The sequence below is a fragment of the Musca domestica genome, unplaced genomic scaffold (assembly GCF_030504385.1).
Source record: "Musca domestica strain aabys unplaced genomic scaffold, Musca_domestica.polishedcontigs.V.1.1 44, whole genome shotgun sequence".
Lineage (NCBI taxonomy): Eukaryota > Metazoa > Arthropoda > Insecta > Diptera > Muscidae > Musca > Musca domestica.
The window spans coordinates 5,690,831-5,716,792 of NW_026712334.1; the positions used below are offsets into that span (position 1 = coordinate 5,690,831).

A 25,962-nucleotide genomic window follows, 5' to 3' on the forward strand; every position below is an offset into this window, starting at 1 on the left:
GACATTGATATGGTGGTGACATAAATAGTTTTCGTTTAGTTAAAGGTTTCGTGGTGATTTTCCAATCATTCACTGTTCTCCGGCAGCCAGGAACTGTTTGCGGGGATTTTCTTTTTGGCGGGCTGATTAACTTGAGTGGATTTTGTTACATTGCCATTGGAACTTCGGATTTGCAGTCCTAACCGAAATATAGAGTAGTAACGTATAAGTCGTCATAGCCCGACAAACTAACGTCCAAGCGCCAATCTGAGTTCCCGAGCAGCGGAATCGTCTACAAACCGACCGTCAACATCCGAAGTTTATTCTTCAGAGTTCCAGATTATCTTCTAATCGATTACAGCCCGATTATCATAATCACATCGTAACATTCATCAGAGTTCACGATTATATTCTAATTGCCTTCAACTCGAATATAGTGATCATAGTCCCCGGACACCCGAAATCCATTCATCAGAGTTCCTTATTATCTTCAAATCGTCAAGTGGAAGATCCCCAATCGCCTACACTTCAAAATGAGAGTCAGCATCGGTAATATTTCCAACCTACGTAAAAATCAAATTCACGATCATTAATTGCACCTGAACAGCCATATATTGAATTCCCGAGTATATCTGAAATCAATTTGTCATTTTTTTTTAAATGCCACTAAATTTAGTGGTAGTACCATTGAAATTACACTACCACTAACCCTTTGTTGGCAGTGAATTAAAAATTTACACTACAACTAAATGAGTAGTGATAGTGAAATTATTAGTGCACTAAAAATATAGTCATTATGCCCATCTCTGGTTTGAAAATAAGTACTATCTGGTGTATGAAAATTATTAAATTTAGTGTAAAGTGCAAGAACAGAGCTGGAATTATGAATTTTGGAAAGGTACTTAATTTGGTATCAAGTGTAGGAAAAGCACAGGAATTGTGAATTTTGGTTCTAAGGTCACTGTGGTGGTGTAGAATTCATAGTGTCGTGGAAGAGCTGGAAATATGAAAAAGGGGGTGGAATGTGATGTTGTTTGAATTTTGAAAGAGGAAATATTATATATGGCACTACATTAAATACCAGTGGAATTGGGTGCACATTAAGACTTAAACAATTTTCTATGCTTAGAAATGGATTGATTGATTGGATGCTACTGCAACTCAAGAATTGATAATTCTGTTTTATACCGAAAGCAATATATACCAAAAACGTAAGGATTCCAAGAAAAGTTTTCATCAGCCGTGATGTTACAACCCGTCCCTGCAATTGTCAAATATATGTTATGAGGATATAATGTTCATAAAAGCCACATTCACAATAAGTCTCATTTTCTGTAACTGTCACTTGTTTGCTGTTGTCCATCAATGTTTGCTTGTCGAATTTCGACTAACCGACCGTAGGATTTAACGACCGACCCACCAACCAACCTCATCATCACCAACATCAACAGCATCATAAAATTGTACACTTCCACAATGCAAATAAACCACTGAACGTTCATGCATCTATTTCATTTCAAGGAAAAGTATTACAGTGAGGGGCTTCTCTGAGTAAAACGAAAATGAAACACGAAAAAAGATGGAGATATCTTCTCCTGAAAATCTTTGTGGAGCTTTTATGGCAAATAAATGGACAGACGGACAAAAAGAGAGACATACTGACAATGGTCAATGGGAGTCAAGAAAAATTTATCACCAACCATTCAATTTAATCAACAAAGAGACTCTGCAGTTTATTGATTGCTAAAGGGCGTCATTTGGACAATTACATTTTCAAAAAAAAAAACATGACCGATTACAATCATCAGCATCATTTAGTTTAATTTTATGTTTCAATATTGTAACGCTCTTAACTGATGTTAAATGATTTTTAAGTTAAACAATTCAAGAAATATTGTTTCATTATCCTAAGGGGATTTCGGGATATATCGATGTTATGTTGTTTTTATACACTGAAACAGTTAGTGAAACGCAACATGTTCGTTGAATAGAACAACACTGGGGTCCAATTTTATAAAGAAAATGGAATCAGTTCAAAAACCCGCTAGACTGCTTGATTTCCTGAAACCATTGTAGAACAGACCTTCAACATCTTCAATGGAGAAGACCTACAGGTATTCAACAGAGAAGACCTCCACATCTTCTATCAAGAAGACTTCCAGGTCTTCTATCAAGAAGACTTCCAGCTCTTCTATCAAGAAGACCTCCAGGTTGTCTATCAAGAAGACTTATATGGAAGAGTCATCCATGTCTTCTGTGGAAACCTCCAGCTCTTCTGTGGAGACCTACAGGTCATCTGCGGAGACCTAGAGGTCTCCTGTGGAGAAGTCTTCGAGGAAGAAGATATCTGGGTGTTCTGCCAAGACTATTCTCCCCTATTGAAGTATTGTGTACAATAAAGTGTGATGTGTATATAGAGGATCATACAATTTTTGAAGAAGTCCTGGTCTTTTTTGTATAAGGCTTTGTGATCTTCAAGTTCGAAGAGTGTGGTTTTCGTACCTTTTGCACTTTCTGCTGCTTTTTATTTGATCTTAATTATTTTGGTTCTACTTACAGTATTTTCATAAAATTGTCCATTTAAATCTGGTTTTGTACCACATCTCGAATACGATATCCTAAATGAAAAGAATGTTTTACCCGTCGATGGAGGTACATAAACGCAACGTGGATCACTGTGTTGACCTTTAGTTTTCAGTAAAAGAAAGTTAAAAAAAAGAATGAGAATAAAAAATATGCCATTATTATTTGCTCAACCAATACAATTCAATTCAATCCAATTCTTATTCTTCTTCTTCTTCTTCCAACAAGCAGCATCAACAGCTTTGTATGGATAAATAAAGTTAACACTTACCCTTTGAACTAACAATACCCTCAAATGGATGTGAAAATGTTAAATGAACATCCATGTGATCCTTACCGCACATCACTTCTAATGAGACTATGTTTGGCATACCTTCCGGCCTCTCCATGGGCCACAATTCATTACCAGCTAAGACTAAACTAAACTGCAAAGAGAAGAAGGGGAAAAAAAAACAACAACTATTATACAAATGATTAACAAAAGAATACAAATGTTAACACACGTACATACATAAATGCATGTGTGTGTAGTTATGTACTGTGGGAGCTCAAGACAATGGAAATTCAAAAATAAAAGAAGAATGGAAAACAGAGGCATTTCCATGGAACGAGAACAAGAACAAGAGCAGAATGAAACGAAACAAATTGTTAAAGTGTTCATATTTTCTCAGGCAAATATTTAAACATTCATTATTGCAGTGGAATTTTAATTAAAATGAAAATATTTCCTTGGCAATGGAAGAAGGTACCGGCGATGGCGAATATGAAAACGTTGCATGAATTTAAAAAAAGCACACACACACACACAAACAAGATTTACAAATGTTTGTAAAGCACGTTGAGAATTATTTGCAAAATAAATTAGTAGCTAAACAAGAAAATTTCAAATATTCTACAGACATGTCAGCTGAGGAATATTTCTTGTTATACCTTTCAAGTGGTACATAAATGTCAATGGAAAATGTTGTATAAAGAATTTTTTTCATTTCACATTTTCCAAGAACAAAAATCCGTTTCCAGGTTAGAGACTCCTTCAACTGAATTAAGTGATTTTTATTACTTACGTCCATTTGCATTTAATCAAATATCCGTAAATGTGTGTAAAACTTGTTAAATTTAAACAAACACCATTCACATGTAACATTTCATATGAATGACTGTATTTTTTTCCGGAGAGTTTTAATTGTCTTCACAAAAAATGAAGGTATTTAATAAATATGCATAAAACATTACCCACATATGGATATCTATACAATGACTGTGTTAAGGGGAAAACGATGGTATGTAAAGGAATTACTTTTTGAGTACTGTTTAAGCCATCTAACATGTTTGAAAAGAATTACATCCAGGACAAAAGAATTATGAGAAAATTTGTTGAATATGGAAATGTTGTTAAGCTAAATATAAAATGTAATTTTTATACTCTGCAACACTATGTGTTGGGGGAATTGATTTGCCAACAATTATGTAACACCCCGAAATATTCGCCCCCGACATAGGAAACTGTATATGGAACTTCCTATCTCGCCGAGCTGAGTCGATCTAGATATGTATGTCCGTCTGGTTGCAATTATGGCCCGATCCTCACGAAACTAAAAATGGAGGTTAGGGTCCAATTGTTTTTGGAGATAATCGCAAATTATTTAGGGGTTATAATTGACCAAAACAGAAAAATTTCCTACATTTTCTGTTGCTCCACGACCACAATTATAAGAGTTTAGGGCTGGGCAGAATCCTGCCAATTTGGACGGTCATCGGATAATATTTAGCGGGTAAAATCCCAAATACATTAAACGGCCACCTCTAATCATTACAGTGATGCTGATATCGGATGTATAGCAAAATAGGTACAATATATATGTAAAATAAATAGGGTAAGTTCGGCATGTCCCAGTAGTCGGCACTTTTCATTTTTAAGCCCAAATAAATGAAACTATTTTAACTAAATGTATTTTTTTACTTCAAATATATTGTCAGCTATATTAGTGCACAATTTCGCTAAGAAAAGATGAATTATTCTAATAAAAATTAAATTTTTGTCTGTGAGGGTCCTCAAAAATTCATATTCTTAAGAAAAGTGCAATAAAGACGTCGAATCAGTTTAACTAAACAAAAATATTATATTTTAATGAATCAATTTATTATTATTATCAATTATTCTTGCAAAATAATTGGTATGCCGACTGTTGGAACGTGCCATATCGACAATTAGCAAGTGGTGCCGACTACTGGCAAAAAAGCATTGTTTTAATAAAACTACAAATTTATGAAATTTAATAAAAAGTTATTAAAACTTTATTTATTATTGCAAAAACTATACAAAATTTGGAATCTGAATAAATTAACTTTGTAATAATTGAAATGTTCCACTCAGAATGATGAACGATTAAAAACGCGAAAATCCTAAAATGCCGACTACTGGTACACTTACCCTATACCTTATTTATTCTCCTTATACGTCAAGAACTGCAGGACTGATTTTTACAATTCTCATCAATTCGGAATGGTCTTTTTCCAGGAAAGGGAATATAAGACAATAAAAAGTTAATTTTCTATTTTTAAAGTTTGCCATATTTTTTATCGCATGCGATTTTCTAAATTTTGACTTTTGAATTGTACATTTTCTAAACTTTTCCTACACCCCGCAAAACTATGTGTTGAAGGTATTATATACAGGTCGAAATTAACGTCCGATCCTCATGAAATTTGACATGGATTACAAAATTAAAGCCTATTGTTTATGAAGTTGCACATGTAGTGGTTCAAATGTACCAAAAAAAAAATCTTTCCTGATATTGCAGTCGGTCTCCAGGTCACAATTGAAAACCAATAAACACGGAATTCTGCATGAGAAGAGAGATGAGGGCAGGATGACCTTTGGATTATATTTAGCAAGTAAAATGGACCACAACTTTTGTGTGAAATGGTTTTGAATATCTATCAGCACGACCGAGAGCGTAAATACAGGGCAAATGGCCCCGGCCATAGAGCTAAGGGTAACATTTGGATAGGGCTCTATGACATCATTTCAAAAACGAAATCTTCCAAAATGCGTTTGGGCATAACGGGTGTTGTAAGGTATCACATGATCGGCTTCGCACGACTATAGCGTTTGCTTACTTGTTTTACCGAAGTTTGATGTTTAGCATGATTTTTAATATACTGTCATTAAATTGAAATAAATTAAAAATTGGTAAGGGAGGACAAAAGGTAGGTAGGTAGTGTTTCTCATAACAAACATACGTTTGCATTGGGAATTTGTGCAAAGTGAATCATACATATTATGCTCGTTTTTGAGTGAGTAGTATGGCTTTAGCGCGGACTAAATTGAAATTTGAATTGGACATTGTGTATGTGGGACTACCTATTAATTTGAAACAATTAACATCGAATTTGACATATACAATTTATAGTAACAAATATCAGTGCTATAGAGACCTACGACTTTGAAAGTGCTTATGAGAAATCGGATGGGACATATATAAAGAATCTATAGTAATATCAAAACAGATTTTGTTCATATTGAATGGACTTTATTTTTTATCGAAATTTGAACACAAGATGTGAAGTTAATATCAGTTGGTTAAACGTAGCATGGTTGGTGCATTTTTTACAACAAATTGGAGTAAATTGTGATATCCAAATTTGATACACGGCATTTTTAGGCCGCACCATCTCAAATTCTTGCACTTTTTGGAATTTCAATGGCTGAATAGGGTAAGTGTGCCTAAGTTCGGCTTGTCCCAGTAGTCGGCACTTTTTATTTTTAAGCCCATATAAATGAAACTTTTATAACTAAATGTATTTTGTTTACTTCAAATATATTGTCAGCTATCTTTGTGTACAATTTCGCTAAGAAAAAATGATTTATTCTAATAAAAATTAAATGTTTGTCTGTGAAGGTCCTCAACAATCCATATTCTTAAGAAAAGTACAATAAAGACGTCGAATCAGTTTAACTAAATTAATTTATTATTATTAATTATTCTTACAAAAAAATTGGTATGCCGACTGTTGGAACATGCCATACCGACAATTGGCAAGTGGTGCCGACTACTGGCAAAAAAGCATTGTTTTAATAAAACTACAAATTTATGAAATTTAATAAAAAGTTATTAAAACTTTATTTATTATTGCAAAAACTATACAAAATTTCGAATCTAAATAAATAAACTTTGTAATAATTGAAAAGTTCCACTCAGAATGGTGAGCTATTAAAAACGCGAAAATCCTAAAAGTGCCGACTACTGGTACACTTACCCTATTCAATCGGCAAAATATTGCGATATATTCAGCTCACGATCCATTTTTCGGCCACTGCGACGCGGGTTTCGATTAAGTCGCTTCTTTATCATCATTATCATTTCTGCTGATGTTGCTTTTTTCTTCCGTCCACTACTATGACGTCGGGCTACGCTACCAGTATTACGGTAACGAGCGATGGTACGAGACAAAAGATGGAAGATGGAGTGCTCTAACGATAGCCACTTGTGGTTTTCAGCCAAATATAAAGAAATCACACCATCTCCCTTGAATTCCATAACGAATATTTTTTTTTTCTGAAAAATTCTCACCAAAAATCCAAAAAATTGAACATAAAAGTTACTTTAAAAGATTCCGCTGTTACCAATAATCAACGAACGTTTTGTCGAACCATTGCTCACTGCCATCGATATTCATAGGGTCGCTCATAAAAGGCTACCACTATTAGGCTACCACAATGTAATGGAAAACTAAAGTTTAAATCCTGAATATCAGCGACGTACACAGAAATGCACTTCGAAACAATCTCAAACGATTGGCTTTTTTTCTTTAAAATATACAAAAATGACAGAAAAGTATCTATTTAGGAGGGGACAATGACCCACCCTGCGTAAGTCCCTGTGTCTTTAGTCAATAGGTGGATCAGATTTTTTCTGTACTGCACAATAATTTGTTTAAAGACGAATTGTTTTGAAATTGACGATCGGATACACCCTAAAAGCACTTAACGCTCTGGTTAAAAGACTCCTTGAAAATCATTTGTGACACAGTCTAAAACCATAGTTTTTTTCTATAATATTCCGTTGAATATTTCAAATCTCAACGACATTCTTGGCATGCAAAAAAAAAAAAATATATATATCAATATGTGATGAAAAAATAAAAACTATGTTCCATTTTTTATAAAATTTAATTGAGTTCCAAATTAAAATGTCACAAAAATGTGCACTAAACATTTGTAATAAATTAAAACAATATGATGCTGATGATAAAAAACAAAAACTGTACAACCGCATTCATAAACTACATTTTAACATATGCCAAATAAACACATACTTATCTCTTTTGAAAAATGACCAAAGAAACCAATATTGTGACCTAAATTTTGAATAGAAATAGAGAGAATAACAAAAAAAGTAAAAAAAAAAACCTTAAAATTGTATAAATCTCCAAACTAATGTAACCTCATCCGGTTGGTGGCAGCGATACGGATATTAGCATCAAACAAATTCTGTTGAATAATACATGCAAATGTACATACATATGTATGTATATATTTTTGCACACAAAAGCATAACAAAGCAATTTGACCCGGCCAAACTACCGGTCATTTCATGATAATTGAGTTCTATCCTTTCCAACTTTAATTCAATGCAACAGCAACAACAACCATTTATTTCCGGATTAGTCACCAGCAGCCGAAACCTTTAACCACAGACCAGATGTTTTGTATTAACAAAGTTTACACACACACACACATACACCTCTCTCCCATCCTCTTCATCGTCCAATCGTTCTGGTTCTTTCACTTCGATTATTCAGTTATTGGTCTTTTTGGCCTTTGGCGTTATTTTATGGAAATTTCAAAATTCCATTCCATGTGGAAAAAATTGCAAAAAACATAAATAAATTTTAATAAAATGGAGACATAATAGAAGAGAGAGAGGGGGGGGGGGAGAAAAAAACAACATTCAACTTGAACAAAGTGTTGACAGGAAATTCTGGTTATCTTCGATAGTCAAACTGCGACAACCACATCCCAATGGCCTCACATAGATCTTGACTGTGTGTGTGGATGAGTGCATTTGATGTGATTTTCCTTTCCAACGGTTTTTCGCTTTCCTTTCTTTGTATGTCGTTTTTTTTTCGTCTTCGGCTAGCTGGCTGACTAGCCAGCTATGTGATTTGCAATTTGCTTATGCTGCAAATAAAAGTGGTTATGACCAACCGTTACTGACTGCCTGTCACCATTATTATGGCACCCCTGTCACCACCACCCCTCCCCCATTATCGTTGCTGAGTTGATGTGTCACATTCATCTCATGGCCTTATCGCCACCACATCCCACTGCTGCGTAAGTCAAGATCAAAGTGGTCCGGATAAAGTAAAAGTAGTTGCTGCAATCACACGGTTCGAATGTAATGCTATTTCCAGCTGCTGATTAGCATTAGACTGGGTTACGGGAGTGCTTCGGATTTAAATGGCGAAGATTTGTTGGGTATAAAATGTATTTTAGATAGATAAGAAGCAACATTGTTGAGTTTTGTTGTTAATGTTTTTTTTTTTCGAGAAATAAGCTGTTCTCATGGACACATGGAAGGCAAAAAGGAAGAAATAAAGAACATAATGTTAGAAATATTCAGTCTAAGTGACAAGATATTTTTTTTTCAAAAAAAAAATTTCAAGTTTTATTTAAGAATGTGTATAGTGAATGAAAAAAATGCCTACAATCACAAAAATATCCTTGAAATGTTTTCTCCATTTGTTAAAATTGTGCACTATGCATAATAAACACAATAGAAGCAGAGACACATGAATGCATTTAAAAAAGTCATCAAAGAACATGTATACATTAATACATTCTATTTTAAGGACACAAACACCAATACACATATACATATTCTTTCATCGAAACAAAATAGGAACAATTATACGCTTTATGCTTTCCCTTTCATTATATTTCATTTTATTTTTGTATTTCATATTTCAATAAGAATTGTAATGTAGCATATATGTGTGATAGCATTATAATCTAATACATGTTAGTATGTCGAATATTTCAAATGTGATTTTCATACTGATTGTTTCAATTTGTATCTGAGAACCATTGAAAGGTGGAAACAAGTAAAAAAAAAACATTAAGTTCGGCTGGGCCGAACTATTAAAACCCTCCATCTTTGGGTAAAAAAACATTTTTATATAAAAAAATCTGAATTTCAACGTGTTCAATTTTAAAGTACAAATACCAGTAAGACAGTTGGGATAATGCTGTTAAACTTTTCAAAAAACCATAAACTGGATTAGGCCCCTTCTCTCAATCACAAACACCAACGTTGACATCCATATAAAATTTTAGGTTTCCAGCTTAGTCCCTTCATCCAATACCAAATTTAGTAGCAATTAGTACTTTCCGATCAATTATAGTACGCATTTTGAAATCCACCTCCATCTCAATTCCAGATACACACAGAAAACTCAAAATCAAATTTTGGTATTCTATACCTTCTCCCAATATCCAATTTAGTACTATCAGGTACTTTTCGTACAATTATAGTACAGATTTCCAAAACTATCCACAGAGGGGCAAAATCACAAAGCTGGTCTTTTCAAAATGGAAATATCGACATGTGTGTTTCAGTTTTTTAGCATAAGAAAGTTTTAAGAACAGTGCTGTAAAAATATTTTAACAATTAATTCAAAATATGTCCATAGTTTCTCAATATATGAAAAGCATATGAAGTTAAGAAACAAGTAAGGAAGGTCAAAAGTCGGGCGGAGCCGACTAAATGATACCCAACACTACTATGCGTATTTAGCAGAGTACCCGTGGCAAAGAACTTTGTATTGGAAATTCATGTGAAGTAGATCATACCAACTATGAACCTTATTTGATGGACATCATTGTTTTTAGAGAAGTCACAATTTGGGATTATATTAAAAACTATTTATTGGATCAATAGATAATTCGGACAGAGTTTCAATAAATTTAAAAATTCGTTTGAATATGAACAAATCTATCCAATTTGGGCTGATAACCGTAAAATCGGATGAAGATGTATATCGAAGCTATAAAAAACCTGGACGAATCCCAATAAAACTTGGCAGAGGTATTCTCGAGCTGTATCTGATGCCTGGTATCAAATATTATTGTTGTTGAGTGCTAGGGACTTTAATACAAAATCGGATGAAACATATATATGGGAGGTATAGTTAATCTGATCCGATTGTAAGCAAAATGTGAAGTACTTGCTTCTAGGCTGAATTCCATTGGAAGTGAAAAAATTGAGTCAATTTGTGCTGATATTCACCATTAGGTGCACAATGAACCTAAAATTGGATAAAGATTTATTTAAAGGTATGTCCAAATGTGAACTAATTTTGACAAAATTTGAAACACTTACTTACATCTTCTGAGCTGTATCTGATATCTGGTACCGAAGATCATTGTTGTAGAGTGCATATTACACGAAATCAGACAAAAAAAAAAAAAAAAAAAAAAATATATATATATATATATATATATATATATATATATATATACACTGGTGGCCAAAACTAAAGCAACTGAAATTACAAGGAGAATGAATGCCCTGTAACTTCTTTAAAAAGTAAGGAAATGACAAAGTTTTTCTTGTTTTAAATTAGGTACCTTATTCACTTTTTAAAAACCTGAAACAAAAAACCAAAATTCCTTTTTATATAAAAAATAATGTATGCTAAAGTCAATTACCCCGATTTTGGCTTGGACAAAACTAAAGCAACTCTGTTGTACATTCATATAACTGCTGCAATTTCAGTTGTTTTTACTGTTATATTTATCGCTTTTTGCTTCCTTCGACAATTTCGCTTGTCATAAATCCTTTTTGAGAAATTTTTTACAACAGTATGTGTTTTTCTTTTCGTTTTTTAAGTACCGCCCAAAAAATTTTTAAAAATGGCTAGAAGCAAATACAGTACCTGAATAAAACAGCAAATTATCAGTGACTATCAAAACAACATATCACAGAAAATGATTTCCGAGAAATATTTCATAAATATTTATGTGATTTCATAATTATTTCTGTATACTAAGTCGGTTTTTTGAAACTGGATCAGTAGTAACAGTCTATAACGGATGAAGGCCGTGAACAATTTCAACCCGTACTGATCCAGAAATTGTGAGAGAAATAAAAAAACAACCATTTAAGAGTTCGACTGGATTGGTGAGAGAGCTCGAGATCAGTGCGTAGACGAGTAATGGCAGCTGGTCCGCATGTCCGTAAGACATCAAAAAGCCATTTATATCTGAAAAAATCAAAAAGGCTTTCGGAAACGATAATATTAGGTGGAATCAAGCTCAATGGAAAAACATTATTTCTGGGATGAGTATACGTTTAATATTAAAGGCTCAGACGTGAAAAATTTTGCGGTGAGAAGACCAAAAAATGAAGGACTTAAGCCGCAGTGTTGCAAAGGTACAGTGAAGCATGAGGGAGGGTCAAAAATGGCGTGGCGCTGTTTTTCTTTCTATGGACTTGGGTCTATCCATGAAAGAAAGGAAGTTATGGATCGGTTTGTTTACAAAGATGTGTTGGACATCACGTTGTTCCCTTACGCTGAGTAAAATATTCGGCACATTTGGGTGTTACAGCATGACAATGATCCCAAACTTGCATCAAAACATGTCAAATATTTGTTGCGGGAGTCAAAAATCGATATTTTGTCATGGCCGGCACAATCACCTGACCTAAACTCCATAGACAACCTATGGATTATCGTAGATAGGAAGATCAAGCGAGATTCGGAAACAAATAAGCACAAAATTGTCTAAATAATTCGGGGTGCCTGGAAAAGCATACCCAAGGATCAAATTGAGCGTGTTATAGGTTCAATGCCTCGTAGGTGTGCAGCTGCTATCAAAAATAATGGATGCTATCGACTATTAGCCAAAATTTAATTATTTTAAAATAAAAAATCAAAAAGTTGCTTTAGTTTTGACCAAGCAAAAAATTGGGTAATTTTAGTTTTCCATATATTATTTTTCGTTCAAAATTATTTTTAGTTTCTTAAAATTGAATTAAAGACCTCATTTATAACTGGAAAAATAGTTACGATTTGTTTATTTTTGTAAAAGTTACAGGACATTTATTGTCTTTGCGATTTTAGTTCCTTTAGTTTTGGCCACCAGTGTATATATATATATATTTTTTTTTTTTTTGTCTGACTACATTCATCAATTGATTTGGCTACAAAAATTGTATTTAGGCAACTCAGGGGTAGAGAATAGTCCCTCAGATAATTGGCCACATAGGCATTTATTCGAATATAGTTGCCACATTAGTGTACCCACAAATCCACTTTCCTAACCAATGTTTGGTCAGAAAAGAAAATTTGATATACTATAGAATTTGAAACTCCCAAGAGAATATTGGTTGGGAACGTAGATGTGGGATTTACATCTACATGCCATAAACTACGAAATATCAAATTGTGGCAGAAACATGAAAAAATCACGAATATTAATTTTTTTGATCGTTATTGAATTATACTATGATGAAAAATATGGACTTTATGGGTTCTCCGACTCACAATTTAAATGACAAAAATAAATTAATTAATATTTCACGGTAATGGGTGTAAAAAAGCAATTATCTTTGACTATTTTGAAATCATTCCGCCCTCAATTATGAGGTGGACAAAACTAAATACCACGCAGCACGGTATTCTTAACATTGGAAATTCAATACCAAAAATTTAGCTGAGTTTTCACAGGGGGCTATTATAGAAGTTCTATATCATACAGGTTTTTAACACTCAATTATAGCCTTAGACTGAAAAATAAGATCAGGCTATTCAAAATATCTAAAACCGACGGTAGATTATTATCTATTATAATTTTTGTCATGAATTTTTATTTCTATTTAGAAATTACTATGGAGTTATTTTACTTATAACAAAAATTGTGCCGCTTACATAATTCTATAATGCTTAAAAAATATGCATTAAAGACTAAAAGAAGGAGCCGGCAACGCGGACCGGGCCAATTTCAATAGGGTTCGTCCTTGGGCAAAATAAATATTGTTTGGAAAATTTCAGCTTGACTCAGAAAGTGATTCTAAGAAGATCCTCAAAAGTACCTATGAATCTCTCTCTTCAGGTGGTGTAGGGTATACAAATAATATAGAGAAGGTTTTAAAATTTCAGTTTTTTTATTTTAGTATGGAATGCCATCTTTCATAATCAACAGAAAAACTCACGCCCACGCTTCAAATAATTGCCAACATAGTTCATTTTTTTGAATGATACAGATGCAAGGAGACAGCAATTTTAAAATTTTACACTTGTATAAAAAAATCGGTCCGGTATATTTTCATTTACGGTACATTTTACATTTTTAACATGTTTTACAAAATCATACAAAGCAGAAGACAATGAAGGCTGGAACAAGGAAGACTTTTTGATTGTTCTCTTCCCCCTTACGAATTACCTTTTATCCTGAGATTGTTGTATTTCCCTCTCTCCCTCTCTTTTTTGTAACACATGCTCTCATCTGGTAAGAGGACTTTAGAGAAGCCGGTCAACATTCTTTCAACATTTCATATGGAAATAAATCATGTGTTGCAGCTGCAAATAGTTGTTGCCGTTTTTCTTCTCCTTGTTGTTGTTTCGTTTTTTTCTATCCCCCCCAAAAAAGCACAACAATTTGTTGTTTGTTGCTTAGAAACGATGGCTTTTTCACGTTTGCACACATTTTGTTTTGCTGTTGCTTACAATGAATGCGCTTTGCTTACAAAGAAAGACATTAAAATCTCAGTTAGCTAAAACTTGAAATCAGTTCAAGTTTAAAACAGTTAAAGCGTTTTTGCGCTTGTTGTTGTTGTTAGTTATTGTGTGTTTAGCCATTTCTTTTTTGTTCATGAAGACAGAAATATGTTGGGGTTTTGCTTCGAGTTTTACTTGCTCCAGCTCTGTGAAACGCTTAAAGCCACCGCATAAAATATAACAACAAAAAAAACAAGAAAATCCAGTAGAAATAGTAAAAGTTTTAAATTGCGAGTTTTCTTAGACTTTTTTTTTAATTTTTGCATATTTGTAATATTGTGGACAAAAAGTCATAAATTGTTTGCTAGTGAAATTTTTTGTTACAAATATATTTTTTAATTGAAAAATTTTAATTGTAGCTAATATTATAAAATTGAAACGAAAAAACGAAACGCAAAGGAAAAGGTCAAAAGTCGAGCACATTTTAAGGAACTGTGTAAAATAATTCGTACGAACTATTAATACGAAATTAAAATTGCCTAACACTAGAAACCCTCCACCATAATGTGGCATTCTTTCAAATAATATTTTAAACCCCACAAAGTATATATATGTTCTTGATTAGCATAAGATTCTATGACGATTAGCCTTGCCCGTCCGTATGTGAAAATCACTCTAGCTTCCGAAAGAAATGATGTAGGTGGATAGAACTTTGTTCAGATGTACTTTAGGTCCATAGAATTTTGGTATAGAAAATAGTTCGAATAGGTATAGCCCCCATATAACTGTACTGACAGATAAAAGGTCTTTTTGTTGTTTTTGTCACAATTGTAAGCCGGATTTGCTATATATTAGCAGGTTGTGTTCCCAGTTTGTAGGATATGTCCATACAGAGCAGGTCTAAGTTTTAGTATAAATCCCATATAACTTTAAATTCTTATATTCGGTATTTTAAAGAATTTAGCGACATTGTTGGATAGAATTATTAATCGATAACTTATTAGATATGACACTCTTGGAGTAAATGATCGACTGATAATTTCAAACTTATTAATTATAGCCTCGACCATATGTCTACAGAGGGTATGTGTTACTTGATACGGCAAAAACGTGCCCCGTCGAAGTAACGGTTTTAGACACTAGGTCTCTGTGGAGCAAATTCGTTTCAGGACATTTGGAGTCAATCTAGGGGTTTCCGTTCGTCTGTGTTTCTCTATGGCTGGTGCGCACTATAACTCTCGAAGGGAGTATCATATTTGGTGCAAACTTGGTACATCGTAATATTATTATCAAACTTAAATCAAGTTCGGAGATGGGCAATATCGGTACACTCCTTCTGGTATCTCCTTCACAAAATTCGAATAAAATTGGAAATATATGCTGGATATTATACCCTCAGCCATATGCCGGGAGAGGGTATATATAATTTGATGCGGCAAAAACGTGCCTCATCGAAACAACGACTTTAGACCCTAAGCCTCTTTGGACCAAATCCATTTCAGGATATTTGGAGTCAATCTAAGGATGCCCGTTCATCTGTTTTTCTCACTGGCTGATGCGCACGATAACTCTCGAAGGGAGTATCATATTTGGTGCAAACTTGGTACATCGTAATATTATTATCAAACTTAAATCAAGTTCGGAGATGGGCAATATCGGTACACTTCTTCTGGTACCTCCCCCACAAATGATCGAAAATTTCAAAAAAATAATATAATAATAATAATTATTACTCTTATAAATTGTGATGTAAGAGTCCGATTGTCTTTGCATGACACACATCACAAAAATTGTATTAGCCGAACGTCTGGTGTGAATAAAACAGGAAATTAACATCCGATTCTATTCAGACTTGGTACATCTCTATATTTCCATTAACACAAGATCTGTTATAAACATGGTAGACATCGGACGATTTCGAACCATTTTTAATATTTTTTCTGACATTACTTGCGCAACAACTCAACGATTCTTTACAACTTTCTATATCAAAATATTTCTCTCAACCAAAAACCTGATATGAATATGGAATTAGTGATTTCGCATAAAATTGGATATAAATGTTCGATTTTTAGAACAGCGTTGGCATGTTTGACTAGATCTGGTACCTCAACCACATTTCAACCTTTTCTAAAAATTATCACATATCTTATATAAAGTGAAGGATGTATTCGATATAGTCCAAACCTGGTATGTTGCAATATTTATAGGTCCGATACGAAATGTACAATGTTGACCCATTCCTTAGGCACTTACTTCATAGAGAGTCAAACATTGAATAATCATAACAGAAGTCATAAAATATTTAATTAGACGAACATTATTGGCTGTCGGCTAAACCGACTTTTACTTTTAAACTTGTTTTTTTTTTTTAATTTAAGAAATGTCAGTATTTGTCAGTATTAGATTCACTTCATCTTTTTTGGATCTCTATATCACAATCAAGAATTTGAACAATCATAACACGAGGATAAGGGTATACATCTGTCGGCAAAACCATTTGAAGCTGATTAACTTGTTTTTTATTGTTTCGTTCTAAAATCGAGAGTACGACATTTTAATTCACATCATTTCACCCACTGGTTTTATGGTCAATTCATGAATTTGAACATGTGGTGGTGTTTGCAAACAAAACAGTGCTGCATTGGCAATATCTTCAGGTTGTAGGATGGGAAATTCAGGAGGTATTTCTTCACTTGATTGATTGATTTCCGTGTGTACAGCTCCGGGACTAAGACTCTGTCAAGAAATAAACAATAACAAACATATCCCTAAAAAATTTAACAACAACTTACAGTTATTTTAATTTTTGTTTTTTCATTGGCAAATTCCTGGCGCAAAACCTCTGTCATGGCTGTAACAGCATGTTTTGATGAGGGATAAATATTGAAGTTCATACCCGGAAAATTGGGTACACTGTGGCCAGCCACACTATTGACGATAATCACATGACCCATACCACCATTCCGTTGACGCATTGAACGAAAAGCTTCACGGGTACACCACACCACTCCCATAACATTTGTGTGCATGGTGGCCAATAAATCTTCCGAGTTGCCTTCAGCCAAAAGTGTTGTATTTTTAACCACCCCGGCGTTATTGATTAGAACATCGACACCACCAAATTTGTCTTCAATCCATGTGAAGGCATCTTTGACACTTTGTTCATCGGCTATGTCACATTTGAAGGCAGTGAAATTTTGTTTTTTATCCTCAGCCAAAGTATTTGTCACGGTGGTATTCATTTTGACCAGGCGTCGAGCCAGGCCCACCACTATCATGCCATTATCGACAAGGGTTTTACATAAGGCTGCTCCTATACCCGAACTGGCACCGGTAACCACAGCCACTTTATTTTGCCAACGTTGCATAGTTTTTTTTTTGGGTCTCTGTAAATACTCTAAATAGTGATTTGATTGGTACTGCCGGCTTGCTTTTTGGGGGAGTGTATTATAAACTGTTCAATGTATCATTAGATATAGTTTATCATCAATCGTTCAACAGAAAGATTATGTATTTTCATATCTAATCTTCTAGTGTGTTGAGTTTTGGTGTTTCACCTCTGCATAAAGATAATATTTGTTTTATATGACGAAATAAATCATTTGTATGGCTTATCGATTCGGTTATCAAGACTAGTTAAAGAATTCAGGATGTAAAACAAACTAAATCACGCAAATAGAATATAATAGCAGATTCTTAACATAGGTTAGTGTGTCACAACCACGAACATATGTCGAGTGTTACAGTGTAGGATAAACCTAAAAACGCATTAATAATAAGCGAATTCTAAAATATTGGTGGGATTTGATAGGAAAAATATTCAAAATGAAGTATGCAAAATGTTAGGAAAAGCGGACAAGGCGAGCACCTAAAAAGAAACGATAGTCAGGCGTAACCTTATTTCGAAAATACCGTCTTCCTGTACCAATATCCGATACCAAAACCTATTTTCTCCTGATAACAGAACTATTTATAAAATATTATCATAGGCGAGATTTTTATGCAAAATTTTATAGAAAATATTGTCGAATAACAATCATTTCTATAGAAAATATTGTCGAATAACAATAATTTCTATAGAAAATATTGTCGAATTACAATCATTTCTATAGAAAATATTGTCGAATAACAATAATTTCTATAGAAAATATTGTCGAATAACAATAATTTCTATAGAAAATATTATCGAATAACAATAATTTCTATAGAAAATATTGTCGAATAACAATAATTTCTATAGAAAATATTGTCGAATAACAATCATTTCTATAGAAAATATTGTCGAATAACAATAATTTCTATAGAAAATATTGTCGAATAACAATAATTTCTATAGAAAATATTGTCGAATAACAATAATTTCTATAGAAAATATTGTCGAATAACAATAATTTCTATAGAAAATATTATCGAATAACAATAATTTCTATAGAAAATATTGTCGAATGACAATCATTTCTATAGAAAATATTGTCGAATAACAATCATTTCTATAGAAAATATTGTCGAATAACAATAATTTCTATAGAAAATATTGTCGAATAACAATAATTTCTATAGAAAATATTGTCGAATAACAATAATTTCTATAGAAAATATTGTCGAATAACAATAATTTCTATAGAAAATATTGTCGAATAACAATAATTTCTATAGAAAATATTGTCGAATAACAATAATTTCTATAGAAAATATTGTCGAATAACAATAATTTCTATAGAAAATATTGTCGAATAACAATAATTTCTATAGAAAATATTGTCGAATAACAATAATTTCTATAGAAAATATTGTCGAATAACAATCATTTCTATAGAAAATATTGTCGAATAACAATCATTTCTATAGAAAATATTGTCGAATAACAATCATTTCTATAGAAAATATTGTCGAATAACAATCATTTCTATAGAAAATATTGTCGAATAACAATAATTTCTATAGAAAATATTGTCGAATAACAATAATTTCTATAGAAAATATTGTCGAATAACAATAATTTCTATAGAAAATATTGTCGAATAACAATAATTTCTATAGAAAATATTGTCGAATAACAATAATTTCTATAGAAAATATTGTCGAATAACAATAATTTCTATAGAAAATATTGTCGAATAACAATAATTTCTATAGAAAATATTGTCGAATAACAATAATTTCTATAGAAAATATTGTCGAATAACAATAATTTCTATAGAAAATATTGTCGAATAACAATAATTTCTATAGAAAATATTGTCGAATAACAATAATTTCTATAGAAAATATTGTCGAATAACAATAATTTCTATAGCAAATATTTTCGAATAACAATAATTTCTATAGCAAAATTTACCGATGACAATAATTTCCATAGAGAATCTTTTCGATTACAAAGCTTTAGATATTACATTCACCCACTCATTGTTTGAAATTGTATAGCTTGCAGAAACATAGGGTAACAATTTTGTGAACAGTCATTCTTATTGTGCAATAAATTTGTGATGAAATTCGCCAAACATGAAATTGAAAACAATTTTGGCTTCTTGGCGTGTGACCACAGAATAAAAAATGAAAGAGCAATACAAGCCATTTATTAATGGGGCATGTTCAATCGTTTTTTTACACCGGAAGAAATGGTTCCAATTGAAATTCTGGATAGATTGATTTTAATTTGAAATTCAATAACTAATAAAATATAAATACATTATCAGCTAAAATGATATATATTTTTTAGTTTTTCCAAAACAGTATTTCCCAGACAAATTTCAAGGTGAACATTGATTACTTTTACGGTGTATCATGAAAACATTCTTTTTGTGACACATTAGGCATTAGGTATGTCTCACTTTCATTCATTAGCAAAAGTGGAAAATGAATCTGTGGAAAAGAGAGGATAAGTGTCGGAATCGAGCTATTTTAAAGCTTGGGAACACAGACCTTAACGATCAGTTTTGTCAAACATTTTGAAGAGAACATTAAATCGAGGACCTCAGCCATGGAACGTTGGTTAAATAAAATCGCTGTTGTAACAGGTGCTGGCCAGACGTGTTGAAAAAATGGAAAAACAAACAAGGCCTAAGATTGATGAAAAATTCCAAAAGAACTTCCACACCCATACCTGTGACGTCAGTGACGAGCAGAGTGTTAAGGATGCCTTTGCTTGGATTGAAGAAAAATTCGGTGGAGTCGATGTCCTGATCAATAATGCTGGCATGATGCAAATGTCTGATTTAACAGCAGCTGATAATTCAACAATTGTCAAAAATACTGTGAGTACCAATATTTTGGGTGTTGTCTGGTGTACTCGGGAAACTGTTCGCAGCATGGAACAACGTAAATTTAATGGTCATATCGTTAACGTTAGCAGCATTGTAGGACATTTTATACCACGTATGACCGGCTACAATTTGAATATTTATCCACCCACAAAACATGCCATCAAGGCAATGACCGAAGTGTTGCGTCAGGAACTTCTTGCCAAGGAGACGAAGATTAAAATTTCGGTTTGTATAAAATTTTTCTAGGGAATTTTTGGGGACAAAAGTATTTTTTATAAAAAATGTTGTCGTTAAAATATTATTGAGAATCGTAGTTTATCAAATTAATATTTTCAATAACAATTGTGTTTACAACTAGTACTGTTATTGTCGATAATAATATTTTCTAACGAAAATTTTAGAAAATGTCTCTGCTCTTAACGATAGTGTTATTATATATGGTTAGGAGATTATAAAAAACCCAATATTAATAAGTAAGCAAAGGCTACAGTCGAGCGGGGCCGACCGTTGAATACCCCACAACACTATAATAAACGATACAGTTTATATAGGCGAGATACTCGAAAGAATTCCACAAGCTATTGTGACAAATAATAAAAGAAAACCATCAGGTTTCGTTCTTTAATTTTCGAATAATAGCAACTTAAACTAATTTGCTCATTTCCAATTTATTGGTAGATGTTGCACTTAAATGGTCTTCCTAGATCTGGAACCAATATTTCCCAAAGACCTATAATCTCTCAGAAGAGGCAAAAGATTAACATTTATTATTGGTTTTTGACTGAAACGCATCTATATGAGATACAGACATTTGACTATATTCTTCAACGAAATCAGCGTTAACGAAATACTCAGAAGTGCGTCTTTCCTGTATTTGTGAAATCTCCAAAAAGTCACTGGAATGGACATTTTCGTATTTTGTCTACAAAAGTTGGCAAACTATTTCACACATTGAATATTTTTGAATGGCCATCTAAAACTGCTTGGCTTTTGCAATGTCCGGTAACCCCATTCAAATGTGCGTGAGGATCGGGCGATAATTACGACCTGCTAACAATTTTGCAGTTTTTATACCCTCAACCATATGGCTACAGAGGGTATATATCATTTGATACGGCCAAAACGTGCCTAGTCGAAATAACGGTTTTAGACCCTAGGTCTCTTTGGACCAAATCCGTTTCAGAACATTTGGAGTCGATTTAGCGATGTCCGTCCATCCGTCCGTCCGTCTGTCTGTCTGTCGAAGGGAGTATCCGATTTGGTCCAAATTGGCTACAACGTAATATTTTTGTCAAATTTAGATCGAGTTCGGAGATGGGCAATATCGGTCCACTCCTTCTGATACCTCCCCCACAAAAGGTCGAAATGTTCAAAAAAAAATATTCTTTGCACAGAAAGAGAAAGGATAATCCGAATTTGCTCCAACTTTGCAAATCCTAATATTTGCGTCAGTGCTAGGGCAGGTGTGGAAATGGACAATATCGGTCCACTCCATCAAGTACCTCCCCCACAAATGGTCAAAATTTTGAATAATTACAACTCTCATAAAATGTTATGTAAGAGTCCGACTGTCTTCAAATTTCACACATCCCAATATTTATATTAACCCAAGGTCTTGTGTTAAGATGAACAATATCGGCCCACTCCTCCTGGTACCTCCCCAACAAAAGGTCGAAATTTTCAAAAAAAAAAAAACAAATTTTTTGCTCAGAAAGAGAAAGGCTAATCCGAATTTGCTCCGACTTTGCGAATCCTAATATTTGCGTCAGTGCTAGGACAGGTATGAAAATGGACAATATCGGTCCACTCCATCAAGTACCTCCCCCACAAAATATTGAAATTTTGAGTACCCATGAAGCACATAAATCGCCAAATTAACATCCGATTTCATTTAGACTTGGCACATCTGTCGAAATATTTATATCATATTTTGGGTCCGATAGGAAATGGGCAATATTGGCCCATTCCTTCGGGATCTTCTCCATAGAGGGTCAAACGTTTGAATAACCTTAACACTAGTCAAAATATATTTAGATAATCGAACATAGGCTGAGGGTATATCTCTGGCGGCAATACCGACTGATACTTTTTAACTTGTTTTGGTCCATTTCAACCCCTAAATATATGGCGATCATCTCCAAAAAAGAGTAGGCTTCTATTCTGACCCTCATCTTATCCCCATGCAAAATTTCGTAAGGATCGGGCCATAAATGCGATCTATATATGATATCCTGATATCCTAACCACTTAGTTTTGTTAGCTGTAGAAATATTACCAAATGTTTAATTCAAAATGAAAATATGCCAAAAATATGACAAAATTGAAAAAATATGAGAAAATGTTACAAAATCAATATTTTCATCTTTAGAGAGATATTTTTATGCGATTTTTTTAGACGTTTTTTCTTTCCTGCCAAGAGGCCATTCTGAATTAATGAGAACTATCGAAATCAGTTCAGCCGTTCTCGACATATAAGGGATCTTTCAAGCATATCTTCTTTGATAGACATATATATCGCACATATTTTGCTATATATCCGATTTGTTGGATGTTAATATCAATGTAAAGATCAGAAGTAACCTTGTCATGGTTTGTCATTCGCGGTTTAATGAAAAATTTTTAATTTTTTCAACAAAAAAGATATGGTCCCGCTAAATATTATCCGATGACCACCCAAATTGGTAGGCTTCTTCCCCGCCCTAAACTTTAGCTACATGCGAAGTTCCGCGTCGATTGGTCTATAATTTCGACCTGTATAGCTACTCCAAAATCCGACATTTTTTCAGTATTTGGTCCATTTCAACACCTAAACATTTGGCGATCATCTCCAAAAGAAATAGGCTTCTATTCCGACACTAACCCCACCCAACACATAGTGTTGTAGGGTATAAAAATGGGATTTTTTTATTTTTATGAAATAAGCTACCAATAAAGTAAATTATCCTAATTTCAGAGCGTCAGTCCCGGTGCTGTGAGAACTGAATTTTTGGGTGAAGGCGTGGAACTTCCAGAGAATACACCAGCTTTGAAACCCGAAGAAGTTGCAGATGCCATAGTTTATTGCATACAGACACCGCCGACGGTTCAAATTCACGATATGATTATTAATCCAGTTGGAGCAACTTATTGAAAATAAACCAACATACATACATCTATATAATTTATTGGATTGTATTTAACATTATTTAGTTTCTTAATAAAAATGTCATTATATTAAAATGCAGAATGTTTTTATTTCCAAAATTAAAATAAATGGAGTTTCAACAAGTAAAAAACATTAAGTTCGGCCGGGCCGAACTTTTAATACCTTCCACCTTTGGGTAGAGAAACCATTTTTATACAACAGTATCTGAATTCAAACGTATCCCACTCTAAAATACAAATACCAGTAAGAACGTTTGAATAATGCTGTTTAACTTTTAAAAACCATAAAGTGAGGGTGAGGCCATTATATGGGGCTATATCAAAACTGAAACCTCTATAGACAATTTTATAGTTCAAGGATTTTCATCTACTATATCTCCTAAAATACTGAATACTTGAAACAATTTCGCCGGTAAATGTGACTATGATTATCAAAATACCGAATATCGGTGGGTATCGCTATATGTGCGCAATAGCCAAAGTGGACTTAGAATTTTATACTGATTGTGAATATATACAATTTATGGGGTCTACGATGAATATTTAGGGATGTTACAAACGGAATGAGAAAGTTAATATAACCGTCTTTTCAAGGTGTCTTTTTGTTCCTTTCTATTGAGCTTACGATCTCGTCACTTGGGTAAAAAATGTTTTTTGTAATAGAAGTTATTTTTTAAAATAACTTCTGGGGAGAATATCCCAGACAAGAAACAAGGGAACTGATGAGGATTGGTGGCTCTTTCCGAAACCTAGGTATTCCCTGCCTTACCCCCTGGTAAACATTACCATCGTTCTCCACTCATAAACAAACGTTGTTTTTATAAAAACAACAATAATGGGATTTTGCCTGACGATTTTGCAACAACAAAATAATATGGTATCCCAAACAAGCAAGCCAAACACTGTTCTATTATTTTTTACTTGACGAATTTGTACTCTTTTCAAATTGCCAAAAAAAATTACTATTTTTTTTTATAATATCAAAATTAAATATATAAAATTAAGTTGAATCTCTAATTGAGTGGTAAATATTATTATCTGATCTATGGTAGCTAAATCGTTTTAATATAAAACCTGAGTCAAGCCAAAATTAAAATGGTTAAAATCAACATAATATCGTAGACAGACTACCAGTAGACAACAACTCATATTAAAACAAGTTAAAAAGCAGTAAGTTCGGCCGGGCCGAACTTTTAATACCCTCCACCATTTGCAACGAATTTGGAAATTTTCAAAAATAAAATCCTTAAAAAATTCTGTTAAAATTTTAAAAATACCGAATATAGCCGTTATATTGGGGTCTATACGACGTGGACATACATATGCATTGTTTGTCATAAGCCATCACCATATTCAAATTCGAAACTTGAAATAAACGGTGAATAATGTAGCTAAAATCATCAAAATATCGTATATAAGGAGGTGCCGTTAAATTGGAGCTGTGCGAAGACCTGGATCAGCATAGACAATTTTCTGTCACAGGCTGTAGCATCCTATACGAACTTCAAATACCACATCTCAAACAATTTCGGTGGGTATTGTAGCTAAAATCGCAAAATACCAAATATAGGGAGGCACTGATATATGGGGCCTATACGAAGACCTGGACCCGCACCGACAATTTTCTGTCACAGACTGTAGTTCCCATAACGAAATTCAAATACCAATTTTGAAACAATTCCCTTGAATAATGTCGCTAAAATCATCAAAATACCGAATATAGGGAGGTACTGTTATATGGGGGCTATACGAAGACGTGGACCTGCACAGACAATTTTCTGTCTTAGGGTGTAGTATCCATTTGGAACTTCAAATACCAAATATTAAACAATCCCGTTGAATAATGTCGCTAAAATCATCAAAATACCGAATATAGGGAGGTACCGTTATATTGGGGCTATACGAAGACGTGGACCTGCAAAGACAATTTTTTGTCTTAGGGTGTAGTATTCATTTGGAACTTCAAATACCAAATTTGAAACAATTCCCGTGAATAATGTCGCTAAAATCATCAAAATACCGAATATCGGGAGGTACCGTTATATGGGGGCTATACGAAGACATAGACTTGCACAGACAATTTTCTGTCCTAGGGTGTAGTATCCATTTGAAACTTCAAATACCAAATTTGAAACAATTCCGGTGAATAATGTCGCTAAAATCATCAAAATACCGAATATCGGGAGGTACCGTTATATGGGGGCTATACGAAGACATAGACTTGCACAGACAATTTTCTGTCCTAGGGTGTAGTATCCATTTGGAA

At 33.4% G+C, this 25,962-nt stretch overlaps 3 protein-coding genes across 5 annotated transcripts in view; 1 reads left to right on the forward strand and 2 right to left on the reverse strand.

Moving 5' to 3' along the window:
* Positions 1-25,962, reverse strand: part of LOC101892403 (uncharacterized) — a 114,191-nt gene that overhangs the window by 7,915 nt on the left and 80,314 nt on the right. For all 3 annotated transcript variants that reach the window (XM_011295893.3, XM_011295894.3, XM_011295892.3), the window contains 2 exons: positions 2,834-2,987; positions 2,537-2,664 (listed from right to left, as the gene is read on the reverse strand). In XM_011295893.3, coding sequence (XP_011294195.1) covers positions 2,537-2,664; positions 2,834-2,987 — 282 coding nt within the window. The remainder of the gene's footprint in view (positions 1-2,536; positions 2,665-2,833; positions 2,988-25,962) is intronic.
* Positions 16,772-17,743, reverse strand: LOC101892919 (farnesol dehydrogenase). Its single transcript, XM_005187579.4, has 2 exons — positions 17,082-17,743; positions 16,772-17,025 (listed from the first exon to the last, which is right to left on the reverse strand). Exons 1-2 carry the CDS (start codon positions 17,655-17,657, stop codon positions 16,849-16,851), a joined length of 753 nt encoding a protein of 250 aa, XP_005187636.2. The 5' UTR covers positions 17,658-17,743; the 3' UTR covers positions 16,772-16,848.
* On the forward strand, positions 20,123-23,771 carry LOC105262085 (farnesol dehydrogenase). Its single transcript, XM_020038225.2, has 2 exons — positions 20,123-20,777; positions 23,506-23,771. Exons 1-2 carry the CDS (start codon positions 20,331-20,333, stop codon positions 23,680-23,682), a joined length of 624 nt encoding a protein of 207 aa, XP_019893784.2. The 5' UTR covers positions 20,123-20,330; the 3' UTR covers positions 23,683-23,771.